The 27,041-nt window shown below is 37.2% G+C and overlaps 2 protein-coding genes across 2 annotated transcripts; one reads left to right on the top strand and one right to left on the bottom strand.

Moving 5' to 3' along the window:
* The first annotated feature begins 1,145 nt into the window (after positions 1-1,145).
* Positions 1,146-17,283, top strand: LOC126606665 (ureidoglycolate hydrolase-like). Its single transcript, XM_050274041.1, has 6 exons — positions 1,146-1,238; positions 6,555-6,720; positions 6,800-6,902; positions 7,118-7,212; positions 16,975-17,037; positions 17,217-17,283. The coding sequence occupies exons 1-6, from the start codon at positions 1,146-1,148 to the stop codon at positions 17,228-17,230; spliced, it is 534 nt and encodes a 177-aa protein (XP_050129998.1). The 3' UTR covers positions 17,231-17,283.
* Positions 17,284-17,910: 627 nt separating this feature from the next.
* On the bottom strand, positions 17,911-19,723 carry LOC126606666 (uncharacterized protein At2g34160-like). The gene is made up of 5 exons (XM_050274042.1): positions 19,391-19,723; positions 18,619-18,667; positions 18,380-18,442; positions 18,226-18,293; positions 17,911-18,112 (listed from the first exon to the last, which is right to left on the bottom strand). The coding sequence occupies exons 1-5, from the start codon at positions 19,661-19,663 to the stop codon at positions 18,047-18,049; spliced, it is 519 nt and encodes a 172-aa protein (XP_050129999.1). The 5' UTR covers positions 19,664-19,723; the 3' UTR covers positions 17,911-18,046.
* Positions 19,724-27,041: the final 7,318 nt, after the last annotated feature.

The following is a 27,041-nucleotide window of genomic DNA, read 5'->3' as shown; positions in this document are numbered from 1 at the left end:
GATTCACAAAAGATTAGGTTATAGATAATGTCACATGGCATGCAGTCATTCGTTAAAAATCTTATCGAAATCTATCATCAAATATTGTAAACAGATTGTGACACGTGGCGCGACGTGATTGGTTAAAAATATTATCGAAAATCTATCCTCAACGATTCTAAAAAGGTAACTATATGTGTCACGACGGCATTGGATAAAAATCTTATCAAAATCCATCACCAATAATTGTCTTTTCGAATAATGACATATGACGCAACGAGAACAATTAAAAATCTTATCCGAAATTACAAATAAAATACTAATCCCCCTAGGGCTATTCACTATTTAATCCACCACTGAACAATAACTACCCTTAATGAACAGTAGCTACCTTTTGCATCTCCACCCCTACACTGAATAGCCCTGGCAATAGGCAATAAAATATTAGTATTTTATTTATTTATAAAATAATACAAAATAATTTTCCAACCACAATTTTGCCTAAAACTAGTATATTCCTATTCCTTCTTCTATGATCTTCATTTTGAGATAAAAATTTCATGTGTTTTGGTAGAGATTTGAGATTGAACGGGGCATAAATTTTTCAGTCTTCTTCCTGGAAGAATTCGGTGGTTGCAGCAGTACAACCTACGACCCATACCAAGTCGACCCAATCACACGTACGGTGTGGCAATAAAGCAAAGGGCAGACGGTGAGTCGCTGCAGAAATCACCGACTAGTGGGTGGTCGTTTTCTGGGCTCGGTTTCTCAGTGAACACAGAGAAAAAAGAGATGTAACGTCACATGGCCTTCAGGCTCTCAGGCCGGCTACTCGTGCCAGGCCTCTCTCTCAGGCCCGCTCGGGCTCAATCACCAGCACACGCTGGACCTCATTGCTCGGGCTATCTGGCCTTGTTTGAAGTCAGTCCATCCGGCTATTGCCTACGGTGGAACTGCTCTTAGCAACGGTGGAGTTGCTCTTATGGAATTCTAGGTGCAAAATCCCATCTGAAATTATAACACCACATTCCATCATTTTCTCAAAAACCCCAGAAAAAATCACGTCTCTGAAATTCACTCACTCTGCAGTCCTTGTGCTCCTCCTCCTCCTCTGCTCCTTCACTGCAAACTCAGCTCATGAGTATGAAGACCCAACAATCAAAACGATGGAGGATTTCTCTGGCTACCCAATTAACGAATCACACTCTACCTTTCACATCACTCTTTCCTCACCCTCAGTTGACACTCAAAGTCTGCAGGTACTTTAACTAATCAAAACTTGATTAGTATTATAACTGCTAATTGGGTTTTGTTTAATTGTTTCGTATGACTTGGGTTTGTTGATTTGCTCATAGTTGAGCTAATTTTGTGAGTTTTTCGGTTGTTAGATTGATGAACTTTCTGTTGAAATTCCTGTTATGCAGTGATGTATTTAGAAATGTGTATAAGAAGAAGAGGTTTTAGAGAGAAAATGAAAAGACAGAGAGTGTTCTCAAAATATCTCAGTGAGAGCCAAAGAATGCTCTCCTGCATATATTCCTTCTTTCCTCAACATTTACATGACTACTAGGGAGAGAGAAGCTACGTGAGCCTATGAGCTCATCATACCATTCATTACAAGACCCTATGAGATCTTGACACGTGTTTACATCCAAGCCTAGCACAATATCATCTAATCTCAGCCCTTGATCACAAACTGATTTATTTACACATGCTAAAGTAAGGAAAATACAGTTTAGACCTTAATCAACTAACACTCCCTTCTAAGGTCTTAACTGAGATTACCCCAAGCTTATCCCTCAAAGCACATAATCTGTCTTTAGCAAGTGCTTTGGTGAAAATGTCAGCTAGTTGCTCCTCACTTTTGCAGTATTGCAGGTCAATTGTTCCTTCTTGAATTGCATCTCTGATGAAATGAAACTTCCTCTTGATATGTTTAGACCTCAGATGGAATACCGGATTCTTTGACATTGCAATTGCTGATGTGTTATCACACATCAAAGGAGTTGGTTCGATCAATTCTTCACCAAAATCATGCAGCACAAATCTCAGCCATGTAGCTTGAGTGGTGGCTTCTGAGGCACTCATATACTCGGCTTCAGCAGTTGAGAGTGCAACACTCTGTTGCTTTACAGAAGCCTAAGAAAATGCACCACTGCCAAAGCTGAAAGCATACCCTGATGTGGACTTCATGTCATCTTCATCTCCACTCCAATCACTGTCACAAAATCCTATGAGTAGAGCTGCATTTCCCTTTTCATACTTAATTCCATAGTCAACAGTTCCTTGCACATATCTGAGGATCCTCCTTGCAGTGCCAAGATGTTTGATGGAAGGACAGTGCATGTACCTGGCAAGTACACATGCTGAGTACAAGATATCAGGCCTTGTTGCAGTTAAGTATAGAAGGCTGCCAACAATTTTCCTATACAATTCTTCATCTGCAGCTTCACTCCCATCACCTTTCCTTAGCTTATCCGTGGGAGGTAAAGGTATTGAGACAGACTTGCAGCTCTTTAAACCAAATCTGTCCAGTAAACTCAGTGCATACTTTTTCTGGTGAATAAAGATACTCCCTTCTTGTTGGATTACTCCAATTCCAAGAAAATGATGCAACAAGCCTAAGTCGGACATCTCATACTTGTTCATCATATCACATTTGAAATCTTCAATCATTTCTAAACAGCTTCCAGTATAAACTATGTCATCCACATATATAGAGACAATCAGAGTTCCCTGTCCATCCACATGTTTCACATATAAGGTGGCCTCACTTGGACTTTTTTTAAATCCACTCTGCAGCAAATGAGTATCAATATTGCTGTACCAAGCTCTGGGAGCTTGCTTTAGACCGTACAGGGCCTTTCTTAACTTATATACTTTGTGTTCTTCTCCCTTGACAATATATCCATCTGGCTGATCTGTATACACTTCCTCTTCAAGGATCCCATTCAGGAAAGCAGACTTTACATCTAACTGGTACAGTTTCCACCCTTTCTGTGCTGCCAAAGCAATGAGTGTTCTTATAGTGTCCAATCTAGCCACAGGTGCAAATGTCTCATTAAAATCAATTCCGGGCTTTTGAGTGTACCCTTTGGCAACTAATCTTGCCTTGTGTTTTTGTACAGTGCCATCCAAATTCAATTTGGTTTTGAAGATCCATTTTACCCCAACAATTGGTTTGTCACTTGGTCTATCAACCAATCTCCAAGTGTCATTCTTCTCAATCATAGTAATCTCCTCATCCATTGCTTTCTTCCAAGCTTCATCTTGAGAAGCTTCAATGTAATTCTCAGGTTCAATGACACTGAGTCTACACTGAGCAAACACTTCATTCAGATCTCTCCACTTCTTTGGTGTGTTGTCATAGGTTTCTGTGAGTGGAATTTCACTATCCATATTCACAGTGTTAGGAGCATCATTGTATACACTGGAAACATACTCACTTCTTGTATTTGGGCAAGATAAACCAGAGGAACTAATATTAGTTTCTTCACACACACCATTTTCTATCTCAGTTATGCTTATACCCTCATTAGCTTCTGAGAAAGGTACTGAGAAATGCACAGTTTCCATATTCTCCCAATTAAGAGCAGCATCTTCATCAAAAATAACACTCCTTGAGACAATGATCTTGTTGTGTTTCAGATCATACACCCTGTAACCCTTTTCTCTTGTCCCATATCCAACAAATACACCTTTCTGTCCAGTTTCATCCAGTTTCTGTCTTAACTGGGTTGGCACATGAGTGTAGCAAACAGAACCAAAAATTCTCAAGTGTTTTACCCCTGGTTTTCTACCACAGAATTCTTCAAAAAGAGTCTTGTTCTCTAGTGCTTTGGTAGGACACCTGTTAAGCAAGTAGACAGCAGTGTGAACTGCTTCACCCCAGAACTTGAGTGGTAATTTTTTTTCATAGAGCATGGTTCTTGCCATCTCAACTATGGTACGATTCTTCCTCTCAGCAATACCATTTTGCTGGGGAGAATAAGCAACAGTGAGTTGCTTTTCAATACCAACATCTTCACAAAATTTTTCAAATTCTAGAGATGTGTACTCTCCTCCTCTGTCACTTCTGATTTTTTTCAGTTTGTAACCAGTTTGTAATTCAGTCATGGCCTTGAACATTTTAAAAATTTTGAATACCTCAGATTTGCACTTCAGAAAATAGACCCAACACATTCTGGACTTGTAATCTATGAAGGTGAGAAAATACCTGCTACCTCCAAGTGTCTCACTCATGGGTCCACACACATCTGTGTGTACAAGTTCTAAGGGCAACTTTGCTCTCCATTTCTGTTCTTTGCTAAAAGCCTCTCTGTGAGCCTTTCCAGTAGCACACCCTTCACACACCTGATTGTACTCCTTTAGATATGGCAGACCATACACCATACTCTTTTCTTGTAGCATTCTCAGGCTGTCATAGTTTAGGTGCCCAAATCTTCTGTGCCATTTCCATGTGTTACCTTCAGTGGTAGCAATATTTGCTACAATATGATCCACATGATTAAACATTAGTGGAAAGCATCTATTTCCCTTCATTTTCACAGTGGCTATATGATCTTGCAGTTCACGATCTCCAAATATGCAGGCCATGAAATTACCAAACAACAACCAATAGCCATGTTCAACCATTTGTCCTACACTGAGAAGATTTTCATCCAAACCAGGTACAATCATTACTTCTGGTATGAATCGAGTGCCTCTTTTGGTCTCCACAATCAGTGTGCCTTTGCCAACTGAGTCAACCAATTCCCCTGTGCCCATTTTCACCTTACACCTTATACTTCTGTCAATATTGATCAGCAATGATTCAGTACTGGTCATGTGGTTACTGCAACCACTGTCCAGATACCAAACTCCTCTATTTTCTTGCACAGAGGCCTTATGACAGGCATAAAACATCATTGCATTATCTTGAACATGATTCAAATAATTTGCAGTATGATTTTTCTTTGGCTGGTGACAATCTCTTACTACATGTCCAAATCTGTTGCAGTTATGACACTTAGGTTTTCCTTTGAACCAACACTCTTCATGATGAGCCTTATCACAGATCTTGCACTTTTGTTTAACACCCTCAGTGATCTCACCCTGTCTCTCAGGTTGTCGAGTGTTGTTTTCCCACTTCCTAGACATAGACTTCCAATTCTTCTTTCCCTTACTGTGATTTCCCTGTGTGAGTGGCCTATTCTGTGCTTTAGGTACAAGACCCATAGTGGAGAAAGCATGCTCTGTGCTTGTAATTTCGTCAACATGTCTACTCAATCTAAGCTCATAACTCTTAAGAGATCCTACCACTTCTTGCACAGTCACAGTATTCAAATCAGAAGTTCTTTCAATCACAACACAGATTGGATCATATTTACTGGACAAACTAATCAAAACCTTTTGAACTTCTCTTTGATGAGTGAGGTTCTCACCATAAGATTTCATTTGATTAATTAATTCAAATAGTCTAGTAAGATAGACAGATAGAGATTCATTCTCCTTCATTCTCATATACTCAAATTCACGACGTAAACTTTGAAGTTTAACGGATCTTGCCTGTTCATCGCCGCGAAACTCCTCCTAGAGTAGATCCCAGGCACCCTTTGAGGTCTCTTGATTCACGATTCGAGGGAAGATCTCCTTCGAGACAGCACTCTGAATAATGCCCAGTGCCTTAGCATCTTTCATGAGCTGATCTTCCATGTGTGCGTCCAACTCGTCATCATCTCCTTCATCATCATCCGATGAGGATGAATCTTCCTCGTCTTTCTCCTTCTTTGTTTTCTTCTTTTCTCCTTTCTTCTTCGATTCTGGAATAACAATCCCTTTGTCAACCAATTTCCATATCCCATACGATTTGAAAATGGTGACCATTCTCACTTTCCAGAACTCGAACTCCGTTCCATAAAAAACGGGAGCTCGTAAATCACCGCTTCCAGATCCAGCCATTTAGCTTGAATCAGAATGAAATGGAGAGATTTCACGTTGGATTCTCTCACACACTTTCACAGAATTCAACGCCCAGTCCGAAATCGAACCTAGGCTCTGGATACCATGTTGAAATTCCTGTTATGCAGTGATGTATTTAGAAATGTGTATAAGAAGAAGAGGTTTTAGAGAGAAAATGAAAAGACAGAGAGTGTTCTCAAAATATCTCAGTGAGAGCCAAAGAATGCTCTCCTGCATATATTCCTTCTTTCCTCAACATTTACATGACTACTAGGGAGAGAGAAGCTACGTGAGCCTATGAGCTCATCATACCATTCATTACAAGACCCTATGAGATCTTGACACATGTTTACATCCAAGCCTAGCACAATATCATCTAATCTCAGCCCTTGATCACAAACTGATTTATTTACACATGCTAAAGTAAGGAAAATACAGTTTAGACCTTAATCAACTAACACTTTCGACTATTTCCAATACACCTGCCCCATCAGTTACCAGGGCCTTGTATACTGACAAGGATGTATTGGCGCGTAGGTATGAATGTCACTTTGTCAGTCTCAATCCAACTAAGCTTTAATTTCAGCAAGTCTGTTCGGATTTCCTGGGGTAGCTAATACTTTGCTTGATTGTAGAATTTCGCTATTCTGTACCGCGCTTGTATATCCTTCTTAGATGCTGCAGGATCCGCAGGCTACAATAAACACGAAGATGACTTATTGAGTGTGTTCTTGAAAAAAGGATGCTACTCTGGTTTTGTGGAATTGCACATTGAGCAAGGCCCCATTTTGGAGGAAGAAGGTACGCCTTTTTTGACGTATATATTCCCGACATTAGGCATAATATTTTATGTATTGACAATGTATGTTTTCTAATCCAGGTGTATCAATTGGCATTGTAACTGCGATTGCAGCCTCAGCAAGTATAAAAGTGGAGTTTGAAGGCAATGGAGGCCATGCCGGTGCTGTCCTAATGCCAAATAGGTGAGTTGTTTGCAGGCTGTAAAGAAGAGGACCACTGGAACAGCTTTCCTTTTGAAGAGTTGTAAGATTATATGCAACTCTTCCCTACCCGCAAAGTCTGCATGATATTTCCCAATAACTTTCGAAAACTGTTCATTACCGGCATTGCATTAAGAACACAAGTTGTGCACAGTTCCAAATGACGTGTATTTGTTTTCATAAATCAATTATACCAGAAATGATGCTGGACTGGCAGCTGCAGAATTGGCGCTGGCTGTTGAGAGACATGTATTAGAATCTGGATCTGTTGAGGAGTGTCATTGGTACGTTGGTAAGTTGTGTTTCCTTCTCACCTACGTGCAGGACTATGGTTTAGTGAAGGAATATTTTTTAAAACAAGTTCATTTAAGCAACATCAATAAGCATGCAATTAACAATTAAAGGCGGAATCATGCTTGCATGCACTTAAAAACAAAACTTTAACCAAGAAATTCAAAGCCTAGTAGATTGGTGAACCAAAACTCAACTCAAAAGAAAGTGAGTTGAAATTGTACCTTTGTAGATTCCTCTTTGCATAAGCAAAGGCTAATCACCCAAAGAGAGGGCCTTCATTCCTTGCATAATAAATCTATGGATTTGGATGGATGAATAGGTTTCTCCAAGTTCCCAAAATAGGGAACCTCTAAGTCTCTTCACCAAGGAGAGATTGGAGAAGAAATGAGTGACCTTGGAGTAGTGGGATTGCAAGATGCACCCCCAAGGTGGCCGGCCTCTTTAGAGAGAAATGGAGAGACATGTTCTCTCCAATTTTCTCCAAAACAAACCCTAAATGAATTTTGGCTATAAAGTCATATTTATAGCTTTATTCATTTGAGTGGCAAACTTGTAAATAAGTCCAAGTTCACTACCCTAAACATCATGGCCGGCCTTGGGGTATTTTTGGGTTGTTTGGGCCTTTGTGAATCATTATTCATTAAGTTGTCATACAACTTAAGTTAATGGGCTTGACGTTCGAAGCCCATTGGGCCTTAAGGTCCAAAACTATCCCGAGGTCTTTAACGAACTTATTCGTTTGATTAATTAACATATTAATTAATCCTTACCATAAATAAATGATTAAACCATTTAATCATTCTTACTCATCTCCATTGTTTCTTCAATCTCCACCTTACACGGTGTGCGATCCATTAGGTTCCTTTTAGCGAGGCAGTGGGCGATTAAAACCATTTTACATCGATTGTGAATTGAAACTTACTTTCAATTCTCCCTTTAGTGATTACACACGTTTAGGGCTTCCACAAACCATGAGTGACACCTTGCAGCATATCATGGTTACCCAAGCTAATCAGAAGAGGTAGAGAAAACCTATTCAGTTTGGGATTACAAATGCAATACGGTCTTTCTCTAATACAATACTCTTGACCACATTGTTTGGTTTGATAGTTTATTTATTCATGTCTACTATCCAATGTGATTCGTGTGCTTATATGATTTCCTTGAATGTGATTTGGAACGCATTCCTAAATCTCATTCATACTCTGGCCAGAGATTCTAAATCATATCATAGAGTATTCTCCCTCAAACAGTTTGAAGGTTAGAGATCCCTTGTTGCGCATTCACTTGCCTCCATGACTAAGTGGCTTAACCCCAACGATGTCGTGGACACTCCAATGGAATGACGTTTGACATAATCAAAGATCAAGGACTTAACCACAAGACAACTGTGATGCCTCAGGTCAAAGGACTACTTTGCATTATCCCAACCATGAGTTCTTATGTGACATGAGTATGAGAACTCTTCGTTGATCGCGTTCAGTGAACTCATTCTCTACTGAGCACCTACGTACTTGTCTTGATGTCACACACACCAATGACTCGAGACTAGTCACTCTTCCTGAGAGAAGACATAGCACGTACCGATCTTGACGGACTGTCAATGCCCAATTGGCAATCCTATGATCAGGAACATTTAGGATGTGTCTACGAAAGAATGGTCTCATGAATCTAACTTCATTAGATTACATTCTCCCAATCACATATTCCTTGGACTTTATCGTTTAAGCATATAACATTTATATGAGACGGCTCAAACAATAATCTTTGCCCTTTATATTAAACTAGATTAGTTTAACATGTGAAATGTCCGTAAAGTATCATCATATGATTGGTTTTAGGGCACATTTCCAACAATCTCCCACTTGCACTAGAGCCAATCAGCTTAGTCATCAGTGATGATACCTCTTTTGTAGTCATTTCATAAATGGCTGAATAGTAGGCCTAGGCAATGGATATTTATATGTTATCCATAGAAGCAACCTTGAGAATAACGACGTCACCATTATACATGATTCTTAATCATGTGGTTCAGTCTCTCATATGAGTTCGGACCTTGATGAGACCTTGATTCCCTGGCTTGAGCTATCGCCCCATTAGTGTCATAGTGTCAGTACACTAGATACACTTTCTGGTTGGAACCGAATAGAGAGTTCATAAATGAACTTTCCCATCCAAACAACATTGTTGCAAACTTCTATATGGCAATATACCTTGCATTCATAATGGAACACACTAAAGTCATTACTTTAATGTTTCCATCCAAATATCTCTTTAGTCATAATAAAGAGATATCTGTTTATCTCTTCATTCATAATGAAGAAACATCCAATGATGGATTAGATTCATAATCTAATACATTTACGCTTCCATTACGTTACTCTAATTCTTCCTCATTCTTTGAGGAATCTATCCTTTAGTATTTCTTAAATACTTAAGGACTCACTTGACAGTTGCCATGGTTCTGATCCTGGGCTTGCACTGATATCGTCTTGTACCTTTCTAGGTACAACCCATATCAATGTTTTTCATACAATATGAAATACATAAATCACCTTTATGCGTATGCATAAAGGATTCTTATTTACGCATTATTTCTTTGGGAGTCAAAGGGTACGTTCCCTTTGAGAAGAGCTACCTCCTAGTCTCACTAGAGTTGTTCTTCTGATTAAAGTTTATCATCATATGAGAAACTTCCTAGCATCTTTTGTCTATTATTAGGAATTGATATAATCAAATTATATCCTAAAATCTATCAATATAGATTTCCATCCCATGTATATAGACAAAAGATTCATTTACATCTTTATGAGAAAGCAAACGATTTGACCTTTCTCTCATAAGACGCTTATAGCTCCCACTAGCTTGCTAAGATCCATGATGGATGGATCTCTACAACTTACATGTCTTGTGATTCATAGTTTTAGACATATATTATCAAGACTATCTTAATAATGGTTTCGGAAACCTATATTATGTCCAAACATTGAATCACCATTTAATTGTAGCTAGCAATCTTCGAATTAATTGAAACTAAGACTACGTCAAAAATGGTTCCTTCAAAGTCAACCATTCTCTTTGATTGTAGTCACCTTAAGCTACCAATTAGCTTATGAAGGTTTCATTATTTCGGGTCAAATGGTACTTTACCATTCCCATGAGTATATATCGTATATGCACTCAATGTAGTCATAAGGATTTTCATTCTTATTTCTTTCGAATTAAGAGGTGCAACTCTATGACATAGTCATAAAGTTCAAACCATTCAACTGAGACGGTTTATAAATCCTTCTCGACTACCTTGGAGCTTGTGGTATAGGAACTAGGTTGTTATATTTGTTGATTACTTTCTTGTCTCTCAAAGAACCCATTCTTTGAGTTCTATCTCTCGTTCATTTGCTCTTAGGCAAATCACATTGTAGGATTACAATGAACTACCCTACAAAACAACATTTGTTAGTTGGTTTATATAAGCGATATCCAAAAGTTAATTTAAGGATATCCTACAAGATTGTTATCAAACAAATATTGCTTATAAGCACACAACCCCAAATCTTAACATGCTTAAGATTTGTCTTTCTTTCCAACTACATCCTATGGAGTTATGAAAATTTTGGAAGATCTTCTAATCGACAATCATATTGTTTTAGAAGTATATATCCTATATATGGGTAATTGATAACATCCAACGAACTAAATCTTATTCAAGTTCGTTCTTCTCCTAATGGAGAAATCCATTATCTTATGATGCTTCTTTCCTTGATATCTTTCAAGAAAACTATTCTAAAGTGTTACCATTCCTTGGATCAAATCTAAGGATATAAATACTTTAGACGCCTTACTCATCAACTTACATTTCTTGAATTCTTTGAAACCTTTTGCAAAGTATTCGGACTTGTGTTTATTTAAAATAAACTATAGTCCAACCGAGGGTGATCTTCGGTGAATGTCATACAACATGAGTAGTATTATGTTGTGGACAAGTGCCACTAACATCTAAGTGAATTAACCTCAACAACTTTGTGATTCTTTATTCTTTCCAAAAGAATGAAGATTCAAACATTTTGCCTCTATACAATTTTAACAAGAAGGCATTGGATCCGGATCTAACGATCCTAAGTATCCATCTATGACTAACTCGTAATTTATGTTGTAGAGATATCACAACTTTAGTTGGGATTAGTCACTACCTTGCAACCTTTTGGGTTTTAAGCATCGTTGTATTCTAAACAGTTAACACTACCATATCATCTCTACTATAGAGACAATCAATTAGATTACTATAATCCAATCATTGATTAATAAAGAACAATGTTTTGTCAAACAAAACATTTATCCATCTCTACTATAGTGACGGAATTAAATTCCTTAAAATTGGAATGTAAAGACAATCTTTGGTTTTTCCAATTTCTTTGGTAGTTCATATGAGGAAGTAAGTACCATCTGCTTTCGCAGAAATCTATATTTTATTCACTTTCCGAATGTGAAGTACTTTCTCTTCTCTCATTAATCTTCTACTTCTTATTAGCCACACTTTTACAACGATTGTAAAACATAGTTACTAATACGGAATCAAGCATTCAAGTAGAAGAACCAACTGTTTTGAACTATTCAAGAACAATTTACAACGCCTTCGAAAGGTGTGTTCTTGACACTTGCAAGACATTTCTTGCAAATAGCCCTTCCAATGTCCATCCTTTCATAAAGAAAGTTTGTTCCCTTGGAGTTAATTTTATCTTCTTCATTTGACTTCTCCTTTGACTACAATAGTCATGGTCCCTAAACTCCCACTATCTCTCTTGAAACTTATTTCAATTGTGTTATACACATCAAACATTTTGGAGAGCATGTGGTTATTGTTCACTATATAGTTTACAATAAACTTAGTCAACGATTAGGATAGGGACACAAAGGTGAAGTCCTTGCCTAGTTTCCGTCTCATTAAGTGGTTTATCACTTCAACACTTAATGATTCAAAATCATCATAAGTCCATGTTAATGGACTATTTTTGTCAACCAACCATTATGTTCTAAACATAATTACAAACCTTCAAGAGTTGTACAAGGCAACTCTCATTTCTTCATACAACAATTTGTAAGTGAAGAATCATGGCACATAAAGTGTCCATGCCTTTGTGCTTTCTTCTCAAGTTCTTTGTTCATTTAACAAAGAAACAAGCACTAGTGTTTGCATTGACTAAGGGTTGTTCAAAGCAACTATTATTTCTTCATACAACAATTTGTAAGTGAAGAACTAATAACACTAAAAGTGTCCTTGTCATTATGCTAATCTTCGTAAGTTCCTTTGTTCATTTAACAAAGGATTAAGCATTGGTTGTTTGTGTTGTCCTCTTCATGATAGACTTTTCTAACATGTTCTTCCAATGATACATTATCATTAGGAAGATTGTGAGGATGAGACTACTTAGATACATATGCAATCTTTATAAGACATTCTTTGGGATTGTGGTACTAAGTCCGGAAACTAAAACATTCGGTTTTATTTGTCAAGTGTTGGATAGCGTTTGCAAATATATTGGTAAATAAATACATAACGAATATAAATTGATTGATTTTAAGCCATTTGATCCGGGTCTTTAAATCAAATAGCACCACCCACTATTTTTGGCAAATTCCATATCCCTCAAAGGAATTCGAGAGTTTTAGATGAAACTCCTAGTAGGTTATGGGAGGCTCACTATTACCAAGCCCACCTCAGAAGAACTCCATATTGGCTAGCAACAATAATAATGAGATAGTACGCTTACTCATTTGCAACTAATGCAAGTACCCATCTTATTTGGCCTCTAGAAAATGATGCCTCAGAATTATATCATGTTGGCGTCATTGTACTTAGTTAAGTCATTCCCACCATGCCTAGTTCGTGTAGGGGTTCAAGCATAGCCTCAGAATTATATCATGTTGGCTAAACTCGTTGCCTACCTCACTTCATCATGTATGTATATAGAACTCCTCCTGAGTGTAAGCACGCACTTTGTACTCCCCCATTATAGGGTGAAGCCGGTGTACGAGTCACAAACGATCGGAGCCTACCACGGTGGAAGGCCACGAAAGAGTGTTCAAAGCACTCTCACGCTTATCAACTTAATAATGGTTTGGTTGAGGGTTTTAGGTCTCATCACATATAAATATACATTTTAATCTCTATTAAAACAATTTTGGTCCTATTACAACTATTGGTCCATATGATTGTTTTTAGTTGTATATAATACTCCCACTATGCTTATAAAACGGTTTTTAAAGCAAGAGTATATGATACTACTAACATAACCTTTGCATTCATTTGATGGACTATATAGTTGCCTTAGGGCCTTAGGATGATTATGAACCTTTATTTAGATTCAACACGAGCCTTGTGTTGAATCTCGGTCTAGGGATGGTGATTGATTTTAGTTACGCGTTTAATCACATTAAGGCGTGTTGTCTTAGGGGCGTTGGACCCAACTACTTCATTTTCATGCATATCGAATAAAGCAAGAAAGAAGTACTTCAAAGTAAAGGTGAGCTTATGCTCATTACAACATTTGCATAAAACAAATTACTTTAAAGTAAAGAAGAGCTTATGCCCTTTTACAACATTTGATCAAATCAAATTACAACCAAAATCTAATCTACACATTCCCATGGTTCAAACAAATTTGAAACGGCCTTTCACATAGCTCAATTATATTAGGCTTAGGTTCATAATCACCCTTTAATTAATTAACACTTTAACTAATTAAATTGAATGCAACATTTTCATTTGGTTTTTGTATCCATAAAATTGATTTAATTGGAGCTAAACAAAATGAAAATCCAATTCTCATTTAAAGAGACAAAACAATTTTGTTCTCAATCTAATTTGGGCCATCATGCAATAACCACAACTTATTTGGGTCATAAAGCAATTAACCTCAACAATTGGGTTATATTGCAAAACTTTTGGGGTCACTTTGTAAAGACACAAAAGTCCACTACTTCATGTAATTACAATAGAACCCAAAATTTAATCAATGCAAAAACTTCATTAAAGGAGCAAAACAATTTGTCCTTTAGCGTTTTTGGACCTAAACGTAAAAACGTAAACTTTTGGGCCAAAGTGCAAATACACAAAAGTATCAAAACTTTATGTAATTGCATAAAAGCCCCAAAAGTACTCCCACTTGAGGGAGGGCCGGTTTTGGAAGAAGAAATGGAGTGATGTGTGTGTTGATTTGTAGTTTGACATAAAGCATGCAAGTGCACAAGTGGTGTGTGTGAAAGGGTTTTAATCCTTTCACACCCACCATTATTTCTATTGCCATTTAAACAAATATCTAAAACATTTAAACATTTGAAAAAGCATAAAACATAAACTTTATGTAATAAATCAAAACTTTGAATCAAAACACAAACCTTTTTGTTCTTGGCAAAAATGTCAAGAACAATGAAGAACATTCATGAAAAACCCAAAATTTTTCCATGAACTTTTTCCACCCAAAAACATTCCAAAACCATTCAAACTTTAGGGAAATAACATCTAACCAAACTAGGGTACATAGGGGTTCCAAAAGTCACTTGAAAACACTTTTAACAAGTCAAACAAGAACCCAAAAATCCACCCTTTGGATTTGGCCGAAAATCCCCAAAGTCATGGCACCAAATTTTAGCTCCAATATTCATGCTCATATGAACTACATCTACAACATTTGAGATGGCAAATTTTCTAACAAAATTTACATTCAAAGAAACAAGAATAAAGCTTGTAACAATTACAACTTTTAAATCACAAACTATGAACCACAAAACCCAAAAGGATTCACCAACTACTAGACCTAGGCTCTGATACCACTTGAAGGAATATTTTTGAAAACAAGTTCATTTAAGCAACATCAATAAGCATGCAATTAACAATTAAAGGCGGAATCATGCTTGCATGCACTTAAAAACAAAACTTTAACCAAGAAATTCAAAGCCTAGTAGATTGGTGAACCAAAACTCAACTCAAAAGAAAGTGAGTTGAAATTGTACCTTTGTAGATTCCTCTTTGCATAAGCAAAGGCTAATCACCCAAAGAGAGGGCCTTCATTCCTTGCATAATAAATCTATGGATTTGGATGGATGAATAGGTTTCTCCAAGTTCCCAAAATAGGGAACCTCTAAGTCTCTTCACCAAGGAGAGATTGGAGAAGAAATGAGTGACCTTGGAGTAGTGGGATTGCAAGATGCACCCCCAAGGTGGCCGGCCTCTTTAGAGAGAAATGGAGAGACATGTTCTCTCCAATTTTCTCCAAAACAAACCCTAAATGAATTTTGGCTATAAAGTCATATTTATAGCTTTATTCATTTGAGTGGCAAACTTGTAAATAAGTCCAAGTTCACTACCCTAAACATCATGGCCGGCCTTGGGGTATTTTTGGGTTGTTTGGGCCTTTGTGAATCATTATTCATTAAGTTGTCATACAACTTAAGTTAATGGGCTTGACGTTCGAAGCCCATTGGGCCTTAAGGTCCAAAACTATCCCGAGGTCTTTAACGAACTTATTCGTTTGATTAATTAACATATTAATTAATCCTTACCATAAGTAAATGATTAAACCATTTAATCATTCTTACTCATCTCCATTGTTTCTTCAATCTCCACCTTACACGGTGTGCGATCCATTAGGTTCCTTTTAGCGAGGCAGTGGGCGATTAAAACCATTTTACATCGATTGTGAATTGAAACTTACTTTCAATTCTCCCTTTAGTGATTACACACGTTTAGGGCTTCCACAAACCATGAGTGACACCTTGCAGCATATCATGGTTACCCAAGCTAATCAGAAGAGGTAGAGAAAACCTATTCAGTTTGGGATTACAAATGCAATACGGTCTTTCTCTAATACAATACTCTTGACCACATTGTTTGGTTTGATAGTTTATTTATTCATGTCTACTATCCAATGTGATTCGTGTGCTTATATGATTTCCTTGAATGTGATTTGGAACGCATTCCTAAATCTCATTCATACTCTGGCCAGAGATTCTAAATCATATCATAGAGTATTCTCCCTCAAACAGTTTGAAGGTTAGAGATCCCTTGTTGCGCATTCACTTGCCTCCATGACTAAGTGGCTTAACCCCAACGATGTCGTGGACACTCCAATGGAATGACGTTTGACATAATCAAAGATCAAGGACTTAACCACAAGACAACTGTGATGCCTCAGGTCAAAGGACTACTTTGCATTATCCCAACCATGAGTTCTTATGTGACATGAGTATGAGAACTCTTCGTTGATCGCGTTCAGTGAACTCATTCTCTACTGAGCACCTACGTACTTGTCTTGATGTCACACACACCAATGACTCGAGACTAGTCACTCTTCCTGAGAGAAGACATAGCACGTACCGATCTTGACGGACTGTCAATGCCCAATTGGCAATCCTATGATCAGGAACATTTAGGATGTGTCTACGAAAGAATGGTCTCATGAATCTAACTTCATTAGATTACATTCTCCCAATCACATATTCCTTGGACTTTATCGTTTAAGCATATAACATTTATATGAGACGGCTCAAACAATAATCTTTGCCCTTTATATTAAACTAGATTAGTTTAACATGTGAAATGTCCGTAAAGTATCATCATATGATTGGTTTTAGGGCACATTTCCAACATTTAGTTCTTTGACTTCCATCAAAAGTTTCTTCAACGTGTTCTAACTCTCTCGCGTTGGCTATTGTTCTTAATTTACGTCGGTGGTATATATTAATAAATTCATTTTGTACAAAGGTATTCTGGAGCTACATCCTGGAGCCATCAACAGCATCCCAAGCAAATCACATCTGGAAATAGGTATGCCTTCTGTCATTAACTTTTCAAGCGCAAAATACAATTTTACTGGAAGTTTTAAAAGATCATCGTATATCCTTTCTCGGCCATAATTTGAGCACATGGATATTAGTCTTTGGGATTTTTAATATGTGTCGTAGAAAAATTTGTTTTGATGTATATAATACCTTTTCCTTTTGCAGACACGAGATATTGATGAAGAGCGACGGAACATTGTGATTGAGAAAATCCATCAATCTGCAATCGGTATAGCAAGTAAATGTGCGGTCAGTCTATCAGAATTCAAAACCATAAATCCGGATCCGCGAGCACTTTCTGATAAATCAATACTTAAGGCGATGGAAGCTTCATCGAAAGAGCTAAGCTTAACCCACAAGTTCATGATTAGCCGAGCTTACCACGATTCACTGTCCATGGCCAGGTACGAGAGAGAACCTTAGGCTGCTAATACAAAGGTGGAATCTCCTTTCTCTATTTCTAGGAATAACCATTTAAAGTAACTGTTCTATTGCTGAAATTAATAATCTTAATCAGACTGATAATTATAGACATTGGATGACATTCACTCGCATAACCGAACAAAAGATTGAATCAGTAGCTAGACACGTAGGGAATGTGAGATCGAATCAGTAGCTAGACACGTAGAGTATGCTGGATCGAATCAGTAGAGAATGCTATAAGGTATATGCATCCATTTGGATTTGGTTTTGCAGGTTACAGCCACAAGCCTGAAGAATATGCATCCATTCAGGATATATCTAACGGGGTCAAGGTATTAGCGTTGACCCTTGCGAAGCTGTCATTGCATTGTTGTTTCTGTGTGTGCGCGCTCATTTGAGAGAGAGAGAGAGAGAGAGAGAGAGAGAGAGAGAGAGATGCCCAAAAACCTGCATTAGGAAGCAAAGTGCTAAATCTGTCTCTCATATACACATCCTTATTACGCCTATGAATTACCCAGCTATCACTCATCATCCAAGTTTCAACTCAAAACTCTCCTGAACCATATATGCCATCACGCTGCAGCCACAGGAACTGCGGTCTCCTCGAGTTCTTCAGCCTTTCCCAGCAAAATCGCCAACTATGAGACGGAAAGAGGGACAAGTTTAGGATTCGGAACACAGAGTATTTACAAAATCCAGCAGTGAATAACAAAACAACTTTGATCAGTAAAATCAAAAGAAAATAACGAACCTGAGCCTTAAACACAATCCGTCCATCTTCGCTATCCAGCTTCGAGACAACAGTAGAGGTGCTTATGCCTGTTCCAGTATTATCCCCAAAGCATTAACCATTATGTTTATCAACATAGTACTGGAAATCAAACACTTGTCAAATATTGACTTACTCTTCTCGACAGCAACTCCATTGCTCTTGAGACTCTCAGCAATTGTGATCAGAGTAGGAATAGCTGTGCCAAATAACTTTCAAATTAGAACAAAATGCTGAAACTTGATGCAAATTAAAACCATGGCTGCTCTAATTAACACTAATAAATCTGCAGCCAATATTGTCGATGACGGAAAAATAACATAAACAAATAAATATGCAAACGGAAACGAGGAAGATCGAAGAAGTTTTTGGTACCCATTCCCAATGCAGAGAGCTCAACTGCATTGTACTGCTTGATGTACCTCTGCAACCGAATAACAGATTCAAGAAAGCTCCTTTAGAAAGATCCAAACACCACCAAATATATGCATCAAAACTTAATAGAAGCAAGAATTTGATGGAATCCGATTAATCTCAGACCCAATCACTCGAGCTCCATTAGAAAAACCCAATTCAAATTAATTCAAGTACTGAGATAGCAAATTGCAAATAAGAAATGGAATCTAGGTTAATCAGATCAAGATTTAACAAATCAGCGCAAGAAAGTATCAAAACCTAAATCACTGACCAATTAATTTCTGTTCGAGAACCCTGATATGTACTCACTCAGAAAATTAGCAAATTTACAGTTCAGATTAGTTGAAGTACTGAAATAGTTAACGAGTCAGTTCAGGGCATATCAAAGTTAATTTAGATCAAGATTTAACAAAACAGTGCAAGAAAGCATCAAAACCCTAACAAACGTGGATTAAAATTCTTTCCCACAGTTTCTAGGCAACCAAACACGCAATAACCAAGAAAGATAGAGAAAATGCAAGGACATTTCAGTGAATAATGAACAGAATCTATGTTAATCAGATCAAGAATCAACAAAAAAGTGCAAGAAAGAACCAAAACCTTAACAGACGACGATCAATTTTCTTTCCCGGGGTTTTTACTTTCTAGGCAACCAAACACGAATTACAGCCCAGAAAGCGAGATAAAATGTAAACGCATTTCTGTAGTCCTTTCGTGTGTGTGTATATACCTTGGCAAGATTGCAGTAGAAGAAGAATGGACGCTTGGTGTGCGAAATGTGAATCCGATTCTTGTTCTTCAGCTTCTTCGTCTTCTGAGTCTCAGCGGTAGCAACATCCCCACCTTCGCATGTAGCAATGGCCTCGCCAACACCGCATGTAGCAATGGCCTCCCCAACACCGCAGGCACCACCGCCAGTAGCAACGACAGCAGGCTTGTTGTCGTTCACTGTCACCGAAGCCTTCATCCCATCCGCAACAACAACAATCGCACTCGACTCCATTGAAATCTCTCGCTCTCTCTTCTGTGTAAAAGGGCGGGAAAATCTGTTTGGAAAGCTCTCTGAAAAATGTGAGTCGTGTGTGATACGCTACGGGTTTATAAGGGCGGGGATGTGTATGCCAACTTCCAATGAGGAAGGACGCGTGGAAGTGTTTAATTGGTTGGGACGTTCTCGCGGTTAGAATCTAACAATACGGTTAGGCAAGTTGTGTAGCAGAGTAGAGAGGCAGCTGCTTATTTCGCTGTGACGGATTTGCCCTCGAACATTTCTTTTTTGAACCAAAAAAGAAAACACATTTCTTTGGAATTGCCCATTTTCACTGGCCGGGAAGTTGCTGAAATTGCCCGAGCCCTATTTTTGGGCTGCCCATATGAATTTTTTAGAACAACTCCAGCGTTGCAAAGGTTTCTTAGAGCAACTCACTATTGAATCAACCCAATAAATAGTAAATGTCTTTAATAAAAAGTAACTACCTTTTGCATATTTACCTCTAAAATTGAATAGCCATGACAATATATAATAAAATATTAGTATTTTTTCCTCACCCAATCCATCAGACATCCCCTTCATCCTTTTCCATTTTTCCCCTCATTTGACCGGTTCTTCCTCTCTCTCCCTCTCCCTCTCTCTCTCTTTCTCTCTCTTTTTCTTTCTATCTCTCTCTTTTCTCTCCCTCTTTTCCAGCTCACTCTCGTGAGCTCTCTTCCTCCTTCCTCTTCAAACCTTCAACAAATCAAGCTCAAAAATAATATTTTTGGAATCCCTGGAACTCACGGAACCCAACCATGGCCTTGCGTGCGGCATCGGTGGAACTAAAGAAAACAATTAATTGCTGGCCTGACGGTTTAAAACCCTTTAACACCATCCTCTCAGCTCCCAGCCTCAGCCATTCATAACCTCTGCAAAAAAAAAAAAAAAAAAAAAAAAAAAAAGAGCAAAAGCAAAAGCAATAGAGAAAGATATAAGAAAATATAGAGAATTTCACGAAAATGGTTGGTTTTTGTTTTTGTGAAAAGGAAGTAGAGGAGGTTGAAGAGAAGATGATGCAGACGGAGCATTCTCAGTTGGCGGCTCAGTCGCAGCAGCAGCAACAACTAGTGGTGCAGAACTCCGTCGGAAACCTCAGTTTCAACAGCAACATGTCGAAGGAAGACGAGGAGATGTCAAGGTCGATGCATGCACCGATGCTGCACATCAGCCACACGTCACACAGCCCTCAGGCTCTCGGGCTGTCGATTCTCGCCTGGCCTCTTGCTCGGGCCTCCCCCGAGCCCCATTGCCTGTATGGGCTGGAACTGCTAGCTAGGGCGATTGGGTTGGAGCAACAGCCAGTCCACCGGGCTATTGAATATGGTGGAGCTGCTCTTAAGGGAGGAGGATTCTCTCCGCTTCCCTTCCCTCCTATTTGAACGGTTACGGTTTAGTCACGTCAACATCTTATATTGAATTTTTTTATAAAGACAATAAGACAAAAACCAATATGTGAAAGGATGAGAGGGAAAAGGATGCGAATAGGAGGGGAGAGAATCCTCATTTTTTAAGTTCAATTTTATTTTAGAACAATGCTTGGCCTCTGCACAATCAGTAGTATAGCTACTACTAAAAGCTTATGTGGCTCCTCCTTAGGTTGACACATGTCAAGAATTTATTTAGTTTGAAAAGTCAATTAAACAAGTGTCAAACCAAGGATGAGCACATTGGTTTTTTAGCAGCAGCTGTTGCTATTTGTGCATAAGCCAAGCTTTGGTTTTTTAATAATTTTTAATTTAGGGTTATTTTGGTAACAAAGAAAATATTTATCTTGTAAATTAGCTAGGACTGCCGCATGGGACAACAAAGGAGGTGGATTCCCTTCATGTGGATCCTTCTGTAGTCTCATCCGTCGTGAGTATGTTCCCTTTACTATGGCCTTGCCCAAAAGAAATATAAGGCCACGCCCAATCCCTACTATTGAGCTTCCACACATAGAAATGCGGATTTGGTCTATCTTTAAGAAGCAGTTGTCATACAGTTTTTGTACGGCTCTGCATGGTGTTTTGCGGAAGCCCCCATCCTTAATATACCTTGACCGGTAACCTTCAAGTTGAATTGCGGGGATGTTGTCATCATGACATATGGAAGTTTGATTTGTTTTTTCCAATATTCCATACGCATTTTTCATCACAAAGGTCAATGGATTTTAATCTATGCTATATATATGTATATAGAATAGTGATATCTAAACACTCATTTTTACTTATCACATGCTCTTCTTCATGTTTGGCTGTTGGATCAAATGAATTGAAGAAAAACAATAGCCAAACATTATATTGCCATTGAGGATACAAAACCTCATATTGCCCTTTTACCATTGTATGAGTTAATGTCAACCACAAAGAGGTGGATCATTTACATGTTGGTTTCCACCTGATACCATCTCGTTATGAATGTGATACCTTTTGCGACAACGGGAAGACTAACCTAGAACTCTCCATGCAACCGCCATGCTTCTTCGGCTATTATTTTCAAACAAATCCATAGCATATGTATATGGTTATAGCAAATATATATGTTCTCTTGAACTTTATCCCCTATTAATCCAAATGTAGAAGTGGTGTTGCAGCCACCACCCAGCTCTTGATTCTTTCCGGGAAATATTGAGAGGGCAAATATTAAACCATAAACAAATCCCTACCCACACAAACAAATCCTACCACCAAATCATAAACTCACATTTTTTTCCCTCTAAATGTAACCGATACTTGTTCCTTCACGAGTACCCAATAAATTGACCATTTTCTTTTTTTTCGAACAAACAATATTACCTACACTAAAAGAGTGAGGAAAGTGAGCTAGAGCTAGCAATAATGTAGTTCAAATTTGTCTTTGGAGATAATTGAACCTGAGATCTCTTACTTACTAATGAGGAAGAATACCACTATACCGTAGTACCAAGTGATAATAGACCGACCAACTTAGAGCCAAAGAAGAATACAATATTTTTTTTGAGTAAAAAGAATACAAAATTTTAAATTTTAAATTTGAGATTGTTTGTTTGTGCCCCAAGAAGAATGATTTCGAAACGTTGCTCCTACTCATTAGCACTCTTAAAAGAGAAAAGGTAAGAGCATCCTTGTCCCAAATCCTCCCAACCTAGCCTCATTTTTTTTTTCTTTCAACTTTTGACGATTCGTCTTGTTTCAACCAAAGAGATCTAATTTGCTAAATTATAGGTTTTCTATTTTTACAACTGTGATAATAATCTTGTAAACTACTCTGATTTGTAAAGACGAGAATGCGAACATGAGTACAAATAGTAGGCCTGATAATTTCTTACACGATCTATTAATACGATACAAAAAAGACATGAAAGTAATAAGTTTCGAGTCAACATGATAACTAATCAGATCGTTATCGGGTCACCCGTTAAGAACCTATTAATAACAAGTCATTATCAGGTCATCCGTTAACAATATGTTAGTAATGGGTCCTTAACGGGTTTCCATGTGGGTAGTTCGTCGGTAACCCGTTTCGACCTGTTAAGAAAAAATTATTTTGATGATTTTCAATTTAAAATACTAAAAAAACTTGCTATATACAATAGCCATAGTACATATATATTGTATATTAAATATGTATTATTATTATTATATATAAGTTTTTTTTAACTTATTCTATATAAGTTAAAAAATTTAAGTTTTATTTATTTATTTATTTTTATTATGAGAGTTTTTTTTATTATCATTACTGAGATAACTTTTACTTGACATGTTGTCCAAATTCAATCAACTAGTTTAGTATTAGTGTAAAAAAAAAAAAAAAAAAACAGACTTTCAATTTTGGAGTCAACAACCCAACAAAGTTTTTTACTCTTTCTCGTAAAATCATACTCATAAATGTTTTATCTTCTTAAAAGTGGGATTAAAATATTATAAAACACATTAAAAATTAAAAATGTCAAAGTAATTTTAAAATACCCAACACATTAAAAAATTATAATAATTAATTTACAAGTGCGAAAAATGTGAAAAAAAAAATGCAAACGCTCTAGATCGCATTATCTACGCTTTGAGATGGATACATCGTCGTTTGAATTTTTAAAACCCTACAAACCCTTGTGAATAATATTTTTAGGGGAGTCCAATATAAATAAAAATTAATTTTTGTACAAGTGTGAAATGTGGAAGAATATATAATCGCTCATGATTGCATCCTCTACGTTTAGATAATGGTTACATCGTTGTTTAGATTTTTAAAACCCTCCAAACCTCCATGAATAGTGTTTATTATTAGAGTGCAAAATTAATGAAATTCATAATAATTATTGTAGAAATGCGAAAAATGTAAAAAAAGAATATTAAATCACTTGTAGTGACAAGCTTTACAACTTTCGTCAAGGGCCAACTCCAAAATTTATCACTATAATCCATAAACCTTATAATTACCTATCAATTATCGTTTATGCTTTATTCTTCTCATTGATTTTTTTTTTCTTTCAGATTTTCTTTTTTGAAAACAATCTTTTTAGTTGATATAGAAAAATGAACCGTTTGGATCGTTGATATATAGTTTTTAGAGACTTTACAAACTTCAAGCAATATTTTCACTAACGGTAAAACTATGAACGTAAAATCAACGATCTGAGCCGTTCATCTTCCTACATTCTCTAAAAGTTCATGTTTTCAAAAAACAAAATTTGGTGAGAAGAATAGAATATAAATGTAAACGACAATCACCAGTTAAATTTCGATCTATAGTTTATGTGTTATACAAGCGAATTTCGAAGTTGAGCCCTTTACAAAAGTTGTAAAGCTTGTCATTACGAGCGTTTTTATATTTATTTTTTCCACACTTCTACATTAATTATTATTTATGTGATACTTGAAAGACAAATGTTGTTTTTTATGTTTTGAAGTAATATTTATGTAACAATGTGATATGCATATACTAATTCGGTGTTAATTTTTTCATTTGATTATTTATTGGTTTAAATTATATTTTTTAATGGATGACAGGTCGGGTCATATTACCTGTTAATATTAACAGGTCGAGTTTGGGGGTCATACTCATGTTCTTTTTAACGGGCGTTACACGACATAACCCATTAAGATCTTGGGTATAACACGAAATCAACACAAACACGAAAACCATGACACAAATGTCAGGTCAAATGAGGTATGACAATTTGGTTTAACCCAACATTCCTTAAAAAGAAAAAAAAATAATTGGGAATCTTAATAATGATAGCAATAAATCTGCTAAGTGTTACCCTAATCATGTTTCTAACCATTTTAACCTTATGGGCAAATTGGAAATGAAAAATAGAAATAGAAACATCAATTTGCACCACACATAAAAGGAAAGTTATCATAAGTGGCATAAATGGTCAAAGGCTCTAAATCGAAAAATAATAAATATTTGGGTGTTACTTAGAATTGGCTTAGGGAAGTGGGTATCAATAAACTTTTCTATTATATTTAAGGGTAAATTACATCGTAACCCCTCAAGTTTGAGGTCTATTACAACCCCATACAATATCTTTAAAACATTTTACTTTTATATCTCACGTACTATTTTATTTCAAAATAATACCTCCGTTACATTTTCCATCAATTGATCCGTTAAGCGCTGACGTGGCTGCTAAATGTGTGCCATGTGGCAAAAAAAAAATTTTTAATTTTTTTAAAAAACTGAATTTTCTTTAAAAATAAAAAAAGAACAAAAGCTGAAACAAATGCCCGCAACCCCCCAAACCCAGGAAGAAAAAAACCACCCCACCTCCCTGCCGTTTATTCCCCTCACCCTCCCCTCCCTCCGCGACTGACCCCTACCCTCCCCTTCCTTCCGTGACTGACCTCGCCAATTATTCCCCCTACTCAACCTCCATTCCCAATTATCCCCCCCCCCCCCACACTCAGAAACCCACATCTCTCCTTCCGCACCCACCCTCTTCCCTCATCTACACACCCCACTCCTTAAATCCAACACCCATTCCTTCCATCTTTACCTCAAGAACCCAGTGTAAACGGGATGTGAGATTTTTTTTTTTTTTTCCTGGGTTGCATGTAGGGGGTCGGGGGAAGAAGATGAAGATGGGGGAGAAGAGAAGGGAGGATGAGGGGGGAAAGACGAACTGAAGGGGTTTTTTTTTCTTTTTTTTTTTTGGGTTGCAAGGGGAAGAAGATGAAGATGGGGGAGAAGACAAAAGGAAGGGTGGGGAAGACGAACTGAAGGACTTTTTTTTTTTTTGGGTTGCAGGGGGAAGAAGATGAAGATAAGGGAGAAGAGATGAGAGGAGGAGGAGGGGGGATAAGATTTCTGGGTTTGGGGGTTGCGGGGAGAAGAGAGGAGGAAGAGGGGGATAAGGTTTCAGCTTTTGTTTTTTGTTTTTTTGTTTTTAGAAGATTCAGATTTAAAATATATATATATATTTTTTTTTTTTTTTGCCACGTGGCACACATTTGGCAGCCACGTCAGCGCTTAACGGATCAATGAATGAAAAATGTAACGAAGGTATTATTTTGAAATAAAACAGTACGTGAGGTATAAAAGTGAAATGTTTTAAAGATGTTGTATGGGGTTGTAATAGACCTTAAACCTGAGGGGTTACTATGTAATTTACCCTATATTTAATTACAAGTCCAACTTTCAGGTTGCAATTTGTCACTTGGAAAAGTTGAAAGTTGAGTCGATTTGCAGGCTTGCAACTTGTTTCTATTCAAATAGGTATATGTGTGTGTTTACAGTATGCTCCTCATTTCCAAGGCCGGTTTTTACATTTTTGAGGTTTGGGGCGATACTAAAAAATGTGACCTAATTTCATATAAGAAAAATTATTTGTTTTCATACATAAGACTTTGATAAAATTACCTAGAAAAGCACTTTAAACTCAATAATTTAGAAACATGAACAAATTAATTTATTTTGTTTTGAGAGAAGGGAACCTAAAAACCTCGGACTTCCAAGCAAATAGATGGAACTCCTTTGAATTGACAACTTGTTTGACATGGTCACACAAAGCAACCTGGGATATATCAAGAGCAACGTTGTATCGAGTGATGAAGACTCCGTAAAAAACAATTGTTGGAAGGAGAGAACGTAAGAGGAAAGAATGCTTTTATTTTGGTTTTTTATTTTTCAAATGAATGTAAAGACAAACTTGACACTTTACATTGTTTCAAAGTCTTATTGATTTTGTGCATAAAGGTTTGTAAAGGTAGTTTATGCAGTAAATTTGGATTTAAAGAGATTGTTCGGGCAGGAATTTCCCTGGAGAAGGCCTCTGGCTCAAGCACACAGCTTTTCGAGGAGCTGGCACTTTGGTTGGTTGTCGGGCTCCTACTTGTTGAGAGGTTGCAAGAGGAGGACAGAGTTAGTTCTGAAAGGTACCTTTGTAGGG

Source organism: Malus sylvestris, chromosome 16 (genome assembly GCF_916048215.2).
Source record: "Malus sylvestris chromosome 16, drMalSylv7.2, whole genome shotgun sequence".
NCBI lineage: Eukaryota > Viridiplantae > Streptophyta > Magnoliopsida > Rosales > Rosaceae > Malus > Malus sylvestris.
Note: the sequence above shows the minus strand (reverse complement) of the source record. Positions and strands in the feature narration are given on the sequence as shown.

Excerpts from the sequence above, each read along its gene's own strand:
- LOC126606666 (XM_050274042.1), bottom strand. The coding sequence starts at position 19,663 with ATGGAGTCGAGTGCGATTGTTGTTGTTGCGGATGGGATGAAGGCTTCG. Across the intron at positions 18,668-19,390 it reads TCTACTGCAATCTTGCCAAG|AGGTACATCAAGCAGTACAA; the intron begins GTATATACACAC and ends ATTCGGTTGCAG. Across the intron at positions 18,443-18,618 it reads GCTCTCTGCATTGGGAATGG|CTATTCCTACTCTGATCACA; the intron begins GTACCAAAAACT and ends TATTTGGCACAG.
- LOC126606665 (XM_050274041.1), top strand. The coding sequence starts at position 1,146 with ATGGAGGATTTCTCTGGCTACCCAATTAACGAATCACACTCTACCTTT. Across the intron at positions 6,903-7,117 it reads GCTGTCCTAATGCCAAATAG|AAATGATGCTGGACTGGCAG; the intron begins GTGAGTTGTTTG and ends CAATTATACCAG. Across the intron at positions 7,213-16,974 it reads GGAGTGTCATTGGTACGTTG|GTATTCTGGAGCTACATCCT; the intron begins GTAAGTTGTGTT and ends TTTTGTACAAAG.